The sequence below is a fragment of the Chenopodium quinoa genome, unplaced genomic scaffold, assembly GCF_001683475.1.
Source record: "Chenopodium quinoa cultivar QQ74 unplaced genomic scaffold, ASM168347v1, whole genome shotgun sequence".
NCBI lineage: Eukaryota > Viridiplantae > Streptophyta > Magnoliopsida > Caryophyllales > Amaranthaceae > Chenopodium > Chenopodium quinoa.
In genome coordinates this window covers 20,714,243-20,728,067 of record NW_018742204.1, presented here as the reverse complement: position 1 = coordinate 20,728,067, position 13,825 = coordinate 20,714,243, and the positions used below count along the sequence as shown (strand labels likewise).

The 13,825-nt window shown below is 33.4% G+C and overlaps 1 protein-coding gene across 2 annotated transcripts; it reads left to right on the top strand.

Moving 5' to 3' along the window:
- The first annotated feature begins 1,135 nt into the window (after positions 1–1,135).
- LOC110722562 (phenylalanine--tRNA ligase alpha subunit, cytoplasmic-like) lies at positions 1,136–13,523 on the top strand. Of its 2 annotated transcripts, XM_021901829.1 has the most exons (19): positions 1,136–1,574; positions 2,270–2,431; positions 3,058–3,180; positions 3,277–3,369; positions 4,654–4,710; positions 5,348–5,403; positions 5,568–5,660; positions 6,534–6,624; positions 7,631–7,668; positions 7,806–7,844; positions 8,754–8,830; positions 9,489–9,573; positions 10,225–10,321; positions 11,323–11,419; positions 11,744–11,815; positions 12,171–12,237; positions 12,518–12,643; positions 13,082–13,136; positions 13,225–13,523. In XM_021901829.1, the coding sequence occupies exons 2-19, from the start codon at positions 2,285–2,287 to the stop codon at positions 13,276–13,278; spliced, it is 1,467 nt and encodes a 488-aa protein (XP_021757521.1). In that variant the 5' UTR covers positions 1,136–1,574; positions 2,270–2,284; the 3' UTR covers positions 13,279–13,523. The 2 variants fall into 2 exon arrangements, with proteins under 2 accessions (XP_021757521.1, XP_021757529.1); XM_021901837.1 differs by lacking the exon at positions 1,136–1,574 and having other exon boundaries at positions 2,396–2,431; positions 3,058–3,157.
- The last annotated feature ends 302 nt before the right edge of the window (positions 13,524–13,825 follow it).

Genomic DNA, 13,825 nt, shown 5'->3' with positions numbered 1-13,825 from the left:
TTCAGTTCAGTTCCTAATTTTCTTCTCTTATAAAATATTCAATTTAGCTCAGTTTAGTTCAGTTCAGCTGAGTTCAATCAATGAGAACAGACCCTTAAGTATTAAGGTAAGGGAAAAATACTTGTAAAAAAAACACTTGACTAAAATCCAAGATTACAAATACAATATTACATTTTAATTGGAGCTAACATTATAAATCGGAGTTTGTTGCAAAGTTAGTTAATTTTTTTTATATTAAAAAATCGTATCGGATCAAATATGGATTTTTCTAGATTCGTGATCAGAATTCGATCCGAAAATTTTCAGATATCCAAAATTGAAAAAAACAGATCAAATTTCCATTTTTTTCGAATATGATCAACTGGATCACGGATTGGATCGAATCGTTCGGATTGGATTTTTGCCACCCATATTGTTTCATCATACTGTCATAGTGGCCTTTTTTTTTTAAAAAAAAATTAAAGGTCCATATTCTATCTAAAGTTAATGTGGTGCATAATAAATTAATGTGAATCAGGTTAGGTTTACTTAATTATAGCCTGAGTAAAGTATAGGTTCTAAATGATTCGATAAAATCACACCCATTTTTTCTCTCATCGGTAGATAAACCGGTGTGTGACTCTTTGAGTTTTTATATTTGTCATAGCTAATCATGGAGAGAAATAAAGAATTTTGAGAAGAATAATATAATATGATGCAAAACCGTTAAGTCAACGATTGTCGATTTGCATACTTAATTACTCAAAAAAAAACTTTGATTTTGAAATCACCCAATGTAATAGATCAAAAATAACACATGAGTCATGAGTCCAATTTAATTTTGACTAAATGATGCAATGAAGTTGTTTAACACTTAATATTATCCCTTTTTTTAAGGAATTTCTAATGGATGCACTCCATTACTATTAGTCAAGTCATGTTAAGTCAAAATTGTTGTTATTAACCTATTATCAACATTTACTTAACGTTTTGATTACTGTAATTAATTAGGATTAAGTTTGGATGTAATTTTGATAAATCAGATTTAATGAAGTGTGTCAAATCAAAGATAAAAATCAAAACTAGAAGTGTACTACGTATATTTCTAACTCCGTATTGGACTCGTCACATTTATTATTGGACGCTTGACCCATTTATAGCAGTGGCTATACCAAGCAAAGCTTGGTGGAGTTAGTGTAGAACTCAACTTGTAACTTTGAGGTCATAACTTCGAACCCCACTAATTACAAAATGCCTGGAAATAGGGATTCTTTTACCTCTCCCTCCTCAAGCGACTTACGAAGCTGCTAAACTTGTGAGAGATGCCGATTCAATAGGTTATTTCATCTTACCTTTATAAAAAAAAAAAAAAAAAGAAAAGTAGGCGGATTAGGGTTTTTGCTTGTTAACGCGCAATTTCTAAAATACTCCGTACTCCCGATACAGCAACGGGGCTCCACCCATTGAACAACTCTAATTGCGAATACAAGGGGGAAAAAAAAATCCTCATTCTCCATTGAAACGAACCAAGTACTCAGCGTTCTCCATTGAAGCGTCTTCTGATACTTGTATCCTCCATTGAATCGCCTTCTGAGGTAATTTGTTGTTTCTATTTGTAATCATCATGTCAATTTTACAATCTAAGGTTTAATTTCATTCAATTTGATTGTCATAGTAGTTAATTTAGGGTTCGAAAATTTGAACTATTGGTTCTAATTACTAAGATTGTAACCAACGATTATGTTGCTAGAAATTTGATAATTGAATCAAATATGCCTTTGCTTACTAAAATTATTTATGTGATACTTAAATCAAATTTGGTTGATAATGTGTTGCATAATTCAAGCCTAATTAAGTCCACGAGTTGAGTTTTTTTGTGGCTATTGGAGCATTAGGCTGAGCTTGGGTTACGAGGCTAATTGAGCTTCGCCATCGAGCCAAGCTTGCCTAAATCCTATTGAGCTTGAGCTCAAGCCGAGCACCCTTGAACTCTACAAAAGCTTGAGCCGAGCACCTCTTAATGATTAGCAATGCCAATTTTGTGACACATTGGTATAAAAGTTAGCACCAATGACAAATTGGTATAAAGTGACAAATTAGTATAAAAGTTAGCAAGTGGTGATATGTGACCCTTTTATTTTGTTGTTGTTGTTGGAGAAGTGTGTATATATAAGTGCTTAATTGTTTTCACTCTTTTTGTTGTTGTTGGTGATACTCATTTAATGTCAAATAGTTCTCCCCTCCAACCCACCTATGATTATTGACAAATAATAACAATCAACTATTGTAGGATTATTAGCAAAAGATGGCGGAAGACGCTATTTTGCTCTATTTGGAAAAGAGCGAAGAAATTCCAGATTCTGGAATATTTGCCAGTGAATTTGGGATTGATCATGAAGAGGTGATCAATGTCACCAAGAGCCTTAATGGCTATGGGCTTGTTCTTGCTCAGGTTATCCTTCTCTTTCATGCTTTATTGCTTTCATTGAACTCTGGAATTGAATGATTGCTTAATGAATTACATATTGGGAATTTGTCTATTTTCTTGAAGCTGAATTATGCAGTTTATTTTGATTTGGATGTATTTACTTGATTTTTTTTTTTATGAATCCTCTTTTTTCTTGGAGGTTTAGAACATTATAAGTGAATCCTATGTTAGGAAGATGTAAATCAGCTTAGTATGCACTGATCTTTTTGCTTAATTAGATTAGAGGAAGGAAGAAGAAGAAGAAGTTGTTTTGTGTATTTTGGTTGGATAGGAAATTATTGGCCGTGAGGTTTAGCAACTCTTTCTGGTAGCCATTTTATTTATTAATTATGCAAATGGAGGGTGGGACTTGGGTGCTTATTTGCGAATTTAGTTCAGTTTGTTTAACTTGATGAAAATGTAAAAGTTAAAATTGTTTGCGCCGTTGCCTATGGATTTAGGCTTTTGGGGAGGTATTTTCTTGAATTAAAAATTGGATTATTTATCGCTAATATGTGTTTTTGAAATTACAGTATATAGGGCAATTTTTTTTCTAGGATTTATGCATTTATCACATTTATTATAGTGAATATGTGTGTTTGCCATCGTAGGATATTAAGAAGGAAAACTGGGTTCTCACTGAAGAAGGAAAACTTTATGCTGCTGCAGGCTCTCCTGAAATGCAAGTATTCTCAGCTATACCACCCGAAGGTATTTCACCTGATGAACTTCAGGTTGGCAGTTTTTTTGCTTGCTGTATATCAGTATATTTGATTTGTTCTGTTTGATAAAGTGAAGGATCTTAATGTGATTTTTCATGTTGGATGCAGAAAAAGGTGGATCCTTCTGTTTTTAAGATAGGATTTTCCCAGGCTATGAAGAATAAGTGGGTGGAGAGAGGAAAGCAATCAGTATCCCGAAAGGTAAATTTTCTTGAAGTTCCATTATTGGAAAGGTTATTATTTATTACTTTCTAAACTATGCTACATTGCTACTCCTGAAAGTTCGAACTTTATTGTTTTTCTTGTTTGTTCCTTATTATCAACATCTCTGTTTTTTTTTTTTTTTTTTATTTATTATTTTTATAATTGCAATAATATCTAAGTTTTGATAAACTAGCATTGCAAAACATGAACGTCCATATGACTCTGTTAAAATACATTGTCCGGTCCCCACCCTTTACTATCATCTGTTACAATTATTGAGAAGTCTCGAGTAAATTATTTAAATGGGCAAGATTGAATTGAATTATCAGGCTCTTGAAACATACTGAAGGTGTGTTTGGTTCACAAGTTGGTATGAATTTGGAATCATGGATTTTGAACTTGATTCTCTATTCCAACTGTTAGGTTTTGTTCAGGAATATGGGTTTGGTATGATATATTCCTGTCTCCTTCCTTGGGGTTTTAAACCCATTACCTTGTGAGCTTGAGGTTTAGGTTTAGAAAATGAAATCTTCCTAAACAAACACTATGTATAGCAGTATAGGTTTTAGGCTTTTAGCAACTTCATATCCATACCTTAGACCTTAGCTGAGTGTACCAAACACCTCGTTAGTGTTGTAAGAAAGCCAAAAAAATTACATTTGGGTGTTTCAGGCTTGTATTTGCATACATTATGACTATCAATTCCTTCATACTTTGAAATCTGATTTGCAATCTGCTATGAAGTGAATTGAAATGGATTAAGAATGACCACACAAGGTGTACTAAGGGCATGGGAACTGTATATCAGTTGTAGCTAAATGTTGGTCTCTATTTTTGGAAGACATAACTCAGCACAGTGACTTAGTATACACTTTTTTTCAATTTTATGTATTTATTTATTTTTAAATTTAATTTTAAACTGGTAAGGAGATGAACCCTGCCCATACCTCAATCTTCATAGTTTCTTGGGCTAGCAGTTGTGAGTAGGGGGAAAGGTAACGGGATCCATACCCCCTCACTTGCAAAATTTGAACCCCTAACCTTATCAAGTGAGTCAAGCCTTGTTTAGTGCATTGATGCTCTATAATCGGGGTAAAATTGTATAAGAAGAAAAGGGTTTTAGGGTTATAATATTCGATCTTTCTATCAAATACGTGTACATAGACAGCGGTGGTGGTTGTTTTGGTGTAGTGAAGTACAAATGTAAGCTTATCTGTAAATGTATATATTTGTGTTTATGCAGCTTGATTTTGTAAATATTAATTTAGTTTTCTGTTGCAGGTTCAACATGTTGACGATAAGGTCAAGGACTTGCTTACACAGATACAAGCTGAGGAGGTGAGACGTTGTCCTTTCTTGTTTGGTATTTTAATTGCTGACATTGTTCATGTGATGAGGTCTCGCTTCTCATGCTTAGGAACTAGTAACATCTTCCAATGTTGTTATTTGAACAGTAAACGATGTTCTCTGATCAATTTGTTGTTAGAGTATGTGAGTATTGTAATTTTGCTGTAGTGGGTTGCTTCCATGAATTTAAACTTAATTAAATCACATGGAATCTGGACAAATGCCCTATGATTCTATGAATAAGAGTGGATCCTTTGGTTCCGTCTTTCGATATTGTTTGGCCGGGGCAGTAAGTTCTCTACTAGTTATGCTGTTCTTTCTTTGATAAATATTTTCTTTTCGGGACTTTTGGTAGTAACCTCTTGACAAGGCTTGTCGAGTTGGGGGTTAAAATTCATATTATTGATCCATCTAGAGTTCCAGACTTTTTGGTGCTTTCATAATAGGTTATTACGATGAAAACTGTAGTTATTTAAAACTAAGCTATTTTAAATTTGTAGGTATGCTTCTTAATTTGCTACTTTGTTTGTGTTTGCCTTTAGTAATTTGTCTGCCTTGCCCATGTATAAAGGAATTTTTTTCTATAGTCTCTTTGTTTAGCTTTAATTGGCGAATTTCTTGTCTACAGGTGGTTAAGCAAGAGGATATTGATGCTCTCAAACGGAGAAAACTGATTACCTTGCAGTAGGGATTTCTTGTGCTCTCTTATTATACTTTATCTGTTTTTAGCTGACATATTGGATAATGACTCTATGCTAGTTTCTTATCATGTGCTGTTCCTATGCTTATGTCTCCTGGATGCACAATGCGAGCTGTTAGACTGCTAACTCATCATTTGTATTTGCTAGGACATGGAAGGGATACTCAATTTGCAAGGGTCCAAATTATGCCCCAAAAAGGAAAAAAGCAGCAACTGATCTGACTCGAGAGCATTTGCAAAGGTATTTCACTCATGCATCTGATTAGAAAAGGGTGTTTTTTTGCACCAGTGCAATATTCAGTCTGCTGCTGCGGATGTTCTCTATTCATGGTGCATTACTCCCATTTTATTACGTGAATTGCAATTTCAATGCTGCTGTGCTTTTCCTGGTCTAAAATTTGTCAACTTAGGAAGAAGGGGAACGTTAATTATTTTGTGAAATTATATTATAAGCACAAAACCTAGTTTCTTCCTCTTGTACTAATTAAGTGAGTAGGCCCAATATAAGAGAGTGATAAGTGGACATATTCTGAAGCCATTTAACTATTCAAGGACAGCAATAGCTTGCAATTTTTTTTTTTTTTTTTTTTTTTGGAGACCATGTAATGGGGAAATAAGTTTCTATGGGTTGCTGGTAAGGTTAAATACTTAGGTAGAAATTGTTTGAAAACACAGTGGTGATCTTTAACCTTACTAAGGTTAAATACTTAGGTAGAAATTGTTTGAAAACACAGTGGTGATCTTTAACCTTACTAAGGTTAAATACTTAAGGTTAAACACAGTGGTGATCTTTAACGTTCAGTGATGAATTGGTTTGGAAATCTGTTGGGCCTTCAGGTCTTGTTCCTTTGTGAAGGTGTTGTGTCATGTGATCCCTTTCCTCAGTTTACATTGTGGCATACCCTCTAGTCAATTTTTGCATACTTATCAATTAGCCTTTTTAGCCTTGGTGCTCTGTAATGAGTGTAATCTGTACTTGTGTTGCTATGAGCAAACTTTGTATGGCTTGTTGACATTGTGGCAGGAATTTTGTTTCAGAAGTGTGTTTTTTTTTTTTTTTTTTGGTTTGGTTTTCCTGTTGTTTGACTTTCTAATGCTGTCATGTCATCTCAAGTGGTGGCTGGAAGGATTTGGAACTCAAAGAATACAACTTTAATGCTAAAGGTCTTCCACCTGAAGGTGGTCATTTGCACCCCTTACTCAAGGTTAGGCTGCTGGTTCTATTTGCTTAAATTCTCTTTTGCAGGGGTAGTTTTTTAAGCATTTCCATTATGTTGCAGCAATTTGTTATTTAGTTTGAATGCGACTTGTTGACTAATTTGAAATTTTGAATTGCATATCTGCATGTTATCGATGTTTGTACTATTGCTATAAATAGTTGCTAATTGTGGTTAGAAGTTTCAGAAGTCAAATTTTGTTTACAAGTTCCAACTGGGCAATGACATATTAGCACATGCTTAACCAGTCTGCTTGAGATTTGATATTTCTGTCATCAATCTGGTTATGCCGATTGCGGTTTGGGGTTGTTTATCAACTTACAATGGGGGATGTTGTGTGAGATCGCTAGATGTCGCAACTATTATAGAATTGGAAAAAAGATCTGCAAGTAATCTCTTCTTATTTATACCCCTGTTTTTGAAAATTTTTGACATTTTATCTTTTGGCACTACTCACAAACTCCACTTTGACCGTCGTTTGTTATGTATACATAATGAAAAACATATTCAAGTGCATCTCATTAGATTTGTCTCAGTTTTCATAATCAAAATATCAATGTTTTATTTATTTATTTATTTATTTATTTTTAAAAAAAACACTTACAAGTATTATGGTCATAGTTTTACATTGGCAAGTGCGAAAGTGTAAAGTGTGGAGATTCTTGAGAACTTTTTAAAAAGGAGGTATATTTTGCAAATTGAACAATCTGATAGTAATTTAGTAAGAGATGTTAGAAGATAGGATTAATGCAGGGCATTCAGTGCAGTAGATGCTCTTTTTTTAGGTGAAGGAGAATGCTAATTTGCTAAGGCCACAAGTTTCTACAAGGAAATTATTTTTTCTTAGTTTTCACTCAGATTTTTCTTAGTTTGCTCAAGTCTAAATTCTTGCCTGTCAGATTTCTTTTCTTAATATCTATTATTGTCCTCATTATCCTGATCTGTCAACTGGTTCTTAAATTTTTTGTATGTCTGATATCGTTCAACGTTTCAGGTTCGGAAGCAATTGAAAGACATTTTTCTTCAGATGGGGTTGGATTCCATTTGTCTCTCTTCTTTTTTGATTGTGTTCTATTTCCTTGTTCATTTATTTATTTTGTTGAGAGAATTTGCTCTGATCTCTACTGATATTTTATTGGCTCCACAAATTTGTCTTGGTCTGGGCGCAGCTTTGAGGAAATGCCTACAAACAATTATGTCGAAAGCAGGTATGCTTGTTCTTTCATTTAATACTTGTATGATGTCTTCTATTTTAATACTTTAACTTCCCAATCTATGCTATTTACCTTCTAGAGCTATGTGTAATAAGTAAAAATTATGATCTGCTGAATTCAAAGAAAGCCGTAAATTCTCCCAAATCTGTTGTCATATAGTTAATGAGGAATCCACTGATTCATATTCTGTTCCATTTATTTTAATATCTAATGCAAGCTTTGTGTCATATGACCCTTTTGTGTCCTGTCACTCAGAACGCTACAAGTTAAATAATCTCTTTGCATTTAAGAGGCCTAAGCTAAGAGAGTAGTAGTCTATGCACAGTTTTTATTTCCAATAATCACAAATGGTGACTAGCAGTTAAATAATTGTTTTTGCGGCTTTCTTTGATTCTTTTTCCCCACTACACATGTTAAGTGATGTTTCAATAAGGAGCAGCCTGTTGGATATTCTATCTAGCGGATAAACAATAGCAGTGAACCCATGGTCTGGCAATGAACGTATTTTATTTGATTGGAGACTAATTTATTTGGAAAATGTCCTATTTCATTATTTGTACTTGGTCTTGTTACTAAAAAGACTTTGAGGAGGATAATTATGGGTGGGATTCTTTTTGCTGCAGTTAAAGGAGATTTTTACACTATTAGCTGTATTCTTTTTTCTTGTGGTTGATTGCTGGGAGACTTGGAAATCCATACTAATTAATTTGGTTCTTGAAATAGATATGTTTAAGGCCATGGTTTCTATGGTTAGAAGTCAATTCTCTTTAGAGAGAGAGACAGAGGATATATTTGCACTACTCAATACAGGGATATTTTTAGTTTGGACTTGGAAATTTGCATCTTCATGTTTTGCTTGGATTTATTTATTTATTTTTAATGAAAACAATTTTTTTCTTTTAGCTTTTGGAATTTTGATGCGTTGTTCCAGCCACAACAACACCCAGCTCGTGATTCACATGACACTTTTTTTCTAAAAGGTTTGTTGTAATTCATCATGTTTATAGCATCTTTAAGACATCTATTGTTCCATCTTTTATATCAGTTTCTTTTGAAATTATTCTCCAACCTCAGGTAAACCTTCACTTTTTCTGCAATTTTTCTGTAATACTACCTCTGTTAGATATTATTTGCAACGATTACACATTTTTCCTCTCTACTTTATGTCAAATCGTTGCAAATAATATGTAACGGAGGTAGTATTACGATATAGTTTTTTGTGGGATTTTTAGAAAAGTACCTGGAAGGCTGAGTACATCTTACCTATCCTAGCCCTGATTTGTTGCTTTATTGGGAATGATTGTTATTGTTGCTATTGCTGTATTACCATAAAACCACTTTAATTGTGTTGTCAACTGATATTGATGCTCATTTAAGAGATTGCGGAAGGTTTCTTAATTATACTGATGTCCTAATATATTAATATTATTATACAGCAATTGTTTTTTTGCCTTTTGATAATGGATAATCTGAAGGATCTTCATTTTTTAAAATGTTCTTGCGCAAACCTAGGGTTTATAGTTTTTCTACACTGACCTAGCTATGGTGATTACTTTTACGAGGTTGTGCCAACCTAATTTGCAACTTTGGAACATTGGTTTTTGTGCTTATTGAATATGTAATTTTGCTACTCTGCAGAACCGTCCACTACACAATGGCTGCCTGAAGATTATGTTGAGAGGGTAAAGTGTGTTCACGAATCAGGTGGTTATGGTTCCAGAGGGTATACATTCTTCTTTTTTTATTTTGTTCAATCTCATTCTATTATCTACTAACATTTTATTTCCTCTGTTTCTTATTAGTTGGCATGTTTACAAATATCAAATTTCATAACCTTTGCTCAATGAAGATTATATATATATATACTTCCTCCGTTCTTTTATTATTGCACCACTTGCCTTTTTGGGAAGTTTCACAAATATTGCACCATTTCCTCTTTAGGAAAAAAATTATTTGTGTTCACACTACAAATACCCAACATACCCTTGCTTTTTTACACTTACTTTTTAATTTATCAATATGTCACATGGGCAATTTTGTATTTTTACCTTTCTCTCTCTTACTTTTTTCCACTACCAAAATATTTGCACCCAACCCCTATGGTGCAATAATAAAAAAACGGAGGAAGTATGTATAATCAAGCATGGTCAAACATGCCTAAAAAATGTATGCTTATATGAAACTAAGGTAGTGTCAGTCCTGGGGTGCTGTTTTGTCACTCCTTCTGTTTTTCTATGTATTTGAATCTGGAAACATGGAGTTAGCTACTTCAAATATTTACATGTGACCCCCAAAGTACCTACAAACTGTAAGTACTGTTTAATATATTGTTCTAAAATTGTCTCTTAATTATTCAGAATTATGTTAAATGTAGGTATGGATATGACTGGAAAAGAGAGGAGGCTAACAAAAATCTTTTGCGAACACATACAACTGCTGTTTCTTCAAGAATGCTATATAAACTTGCACAGGTATTTTGGGACAGTAACGATTTAATTGCTGCAAGTTTTTAGTGGTAGTTGAACTTCTCAGGACCCTCTCTGTCTCTTTAGAGTGATCATATTTTGTATAGAATAATTGACATCATTTTGCCATTGCCTTAATTCCATTCCAAATTGAATGTCTTCATATTTGATGGTTGGGGTGCTAATTAGATGTTTTTTACATATGCTCAAAAGAGATCTTTTTATTTTTTTTATTTTTATTTTTATTTTTAATATTGTTATCCCATTTTGTAAAGTATTATTTTTTTATACTGTTATACCATTTTTTTTTTTTTGGATATTGTTATCCCATTTCTTTATACTTCAGAAGAGATGTGAATACCATGGCTTTTTGTTTCTGTTTTGATGTGTGTATTTATGGATGGTTAAATGGTTAGATGTTTACATGTTTGTGTAACATATAAAAATTCAACCCTAGTCCTTGGTAGGCTCTTTTGGTCCTCTATCATTGATATGGATCTGAGTAGACCAAAAAGAAAATCAATGGATGGATAAAAAATGTCTCATTGTGTCGGTTGTGTTTATATACACTACACTGCTACAAACCAACCTAAGAAATCTTAATTCATGTAGAATCCTAAATAAGCATGACAAATTGGCAAGAAAAGCCAAGGAGCCAAAGACACGCCTATAATGCAAATCAGTCTATCAGAAAAATAATTCTAACAATATATAACGCAAGATTCAAGCTAACACCTTGGAAGCCCACAAATAACCCTTTATTAAATGAAAATATAATAAATTAACTATAATTTGCAACAATGATTACAAATGCTTGGCAAAATGTTAAGTGGTGAAGATGTGAAACCATTTTAAGTTCTACATTGGATATGGAGAGGTCTTTTGCTTTAATACTCCTTTATGCTTTTATTTAATCTGTATCTTATGCTTAATGGCTTTGCCAAGTTATAGTGTTCAATTGGATTGATGTATCTTTTTTCTGATCATGTTTTTTCTTATGCTTGTAGAAACCGTTTGCTCCTCAAAAATACTTTTCAATAGATCGTGTGTTCAGAAATGAAGCCGTTGACAGGACACACTTGGCAGAATTCCATCAGATAGAAGGTGAACATTTTGTTTATTTCATAGTTGGGCATTAGTCCTATTTCTAAATATTGGGTATATGTATGGCAAAGGTTGGCTGCAAATTTTGATTCTCATGCCGCCGTACCCTTTAAGGTCAACAGGGCCAATTTCTTATTGCACTGCCAATTGTTTTAAAATAAATAAAATAATTAAACTTGTGTCATGTCTGTTTAACATTTATTGCTCATAAGTCTGTAATTTTGTAAAGTTACCTTTGAATTCGCAGTACATCAAAAGTCCTCTGATAAAGTAATGAGAATTTGTTGTGTGTTACTCACCTAATTATGTATCTTCTCATTTCAGGCCTTATATGTGATCGAGGCCTCACCCTAGGGGATCTTATTGGCGTACTGCATGACTTTTTTTCACGTCTAGGTAAGATTTGCCTCTGTTTATTCAAGTTATTGTCTAGCTTTGGTAAATGTCATGCTACAAATATATTCTATGGTCTGTTTGACAGAGAGAATCTGAATATCTGTTCAAAGTGAGAATAGAAAACCAACATATTTCTTGATGCTACTCAGCATAGTTTTTGAAACTCTTTGGATGGCCAGAACTCCAAATTTAAGCTTTTGCAGGATGCTACTCAGCATATACTTCCTTGAAACTTTTTTCTTATAACTACTGTGTGATTTGTATCTCTGAATCTGGAATATAGCTTTAAGCGACACTTTGTTTTAAACTTGGATGACTTCTGGTGATGTAAAGAAGTGTTTTATGACTTGTGCAGGGATGACGAAACTTCGTTTCAAGCCTGCGTACAACCCTTACACTGAGCCTAGTATGGAGATATTCAGGTAAGGAAGATTTTCAAAGAACAGTAGTGTATAATGTGAATGTACTATACATGTCATTGTGATTTAGAGAAAAATCTATTTTTATATTTCAAAAAATCATGTCATGTTCTTTTGCACAAGTATTTGTATTCGCTGTGTCCATGATCGAATTTGTGGATATGCATAATCTGGTTTGGACTGGAAAATGAACCAAACTCATCCAGTTGGGACCTGTTCATTTTGCTTTGCAAATCTGTCAAATTGTCACTTGCATTGAAACCTCCGATCTTTGATTTGTCAGTTATCATGAAGGCTTCGGAAAGTGGGTGGAGATAGGAAATTCTGGTATGTTCAGACCAGAGATGTTGCTTCCAATGGGGCTTCCAGATGATGTCCGTGTAGTTGCATGGGGGTTATCCCTTGAAAGGTGAGCTTAAATATGGTTTCATTTCTCTAATAATGAACACTGCAGTTAAGATATACCAGTCACAATTTTGTTAGAGCACTTTCAAGCAAACTGAACTATGTTTTCTATTTTAAAAGGATAAATAGTACTGATTTCTTTATTTTGTGGCTACTTTAGCTGATAGAAAAACTATGTTTTCTTATAAGAATATCTAGTATTGATTCCTTATATTGTGGCAAAGAAATGACTAGAACCAACAAAAAAGAAAAGGTGAAGTGGGATTGATATTAGATGACAAACTTATCATGGCTTTTAAATAATTTGTGACAATTGGTGTTTTTTTTTTGGACTCAAGAAATGGGATATTGAAATGGACGTAAATATATAATCAATTGCAATTATGTGTGAGCATCGTGAAAAGAGGAACTGTTTTTTTATTTAGCTTTTTTGTTTTTGCAGGCCTACAATGATCTTGTATGGAATCGATAACATAAGGGATCTATTCGGGCACAAGGTATTTCTTATGAATGTCTATAGCTTTAGTTTATTAGAATTCTTTATTGGCATTTTGTTTTACACTTGGACGTTTTCTTGGTTGTCAGGTTGATCTGGGATTGATGAAGAAGAATCCCATTTGCAGAATTGGACTTGAATAGGGTTTTAATTTTACCCCAAACGCAAATTTTGAATACAATTGATTGTTTTAGTTGAATTTTTAACGAGCTAGATTTTATTTTTTTGACATCATGTTCTTTGATCTTGTGTATTTTTGTTTTTGTAATTGTTGGTTCCGAGCATTTTTTGTTTATAACTATATTTCTTCCATTTTAAGGATTAACCATAAAAATCAAGCAGGGTGTAATGCACACGAGTGAGAACGTAAAATTGCTACTCTTACATATCTAGTATGTTCAATACTTCAATGTATAATTTTACACACAAGTGCTAAGAGGCTCAAACCGCTCAATAAACTGGAGTACTTGTATTTGGCGAAGGAAGGAGGGGATAAGATTTTCAGTTTGTCATGTATCCTTATAAATCTGCAACAGAATTAGGCTGAACTTGACCATATTTGCTTAGTCAAAGATCTTGTATATGTTAAGAAAACAGTTAGATCTTCCTACATGAGCTTTTCCTATGATTAACGCAACAATGATTCATTAGCTTTTCCCATGATTAATACTGACCATGAAATTTCTATGT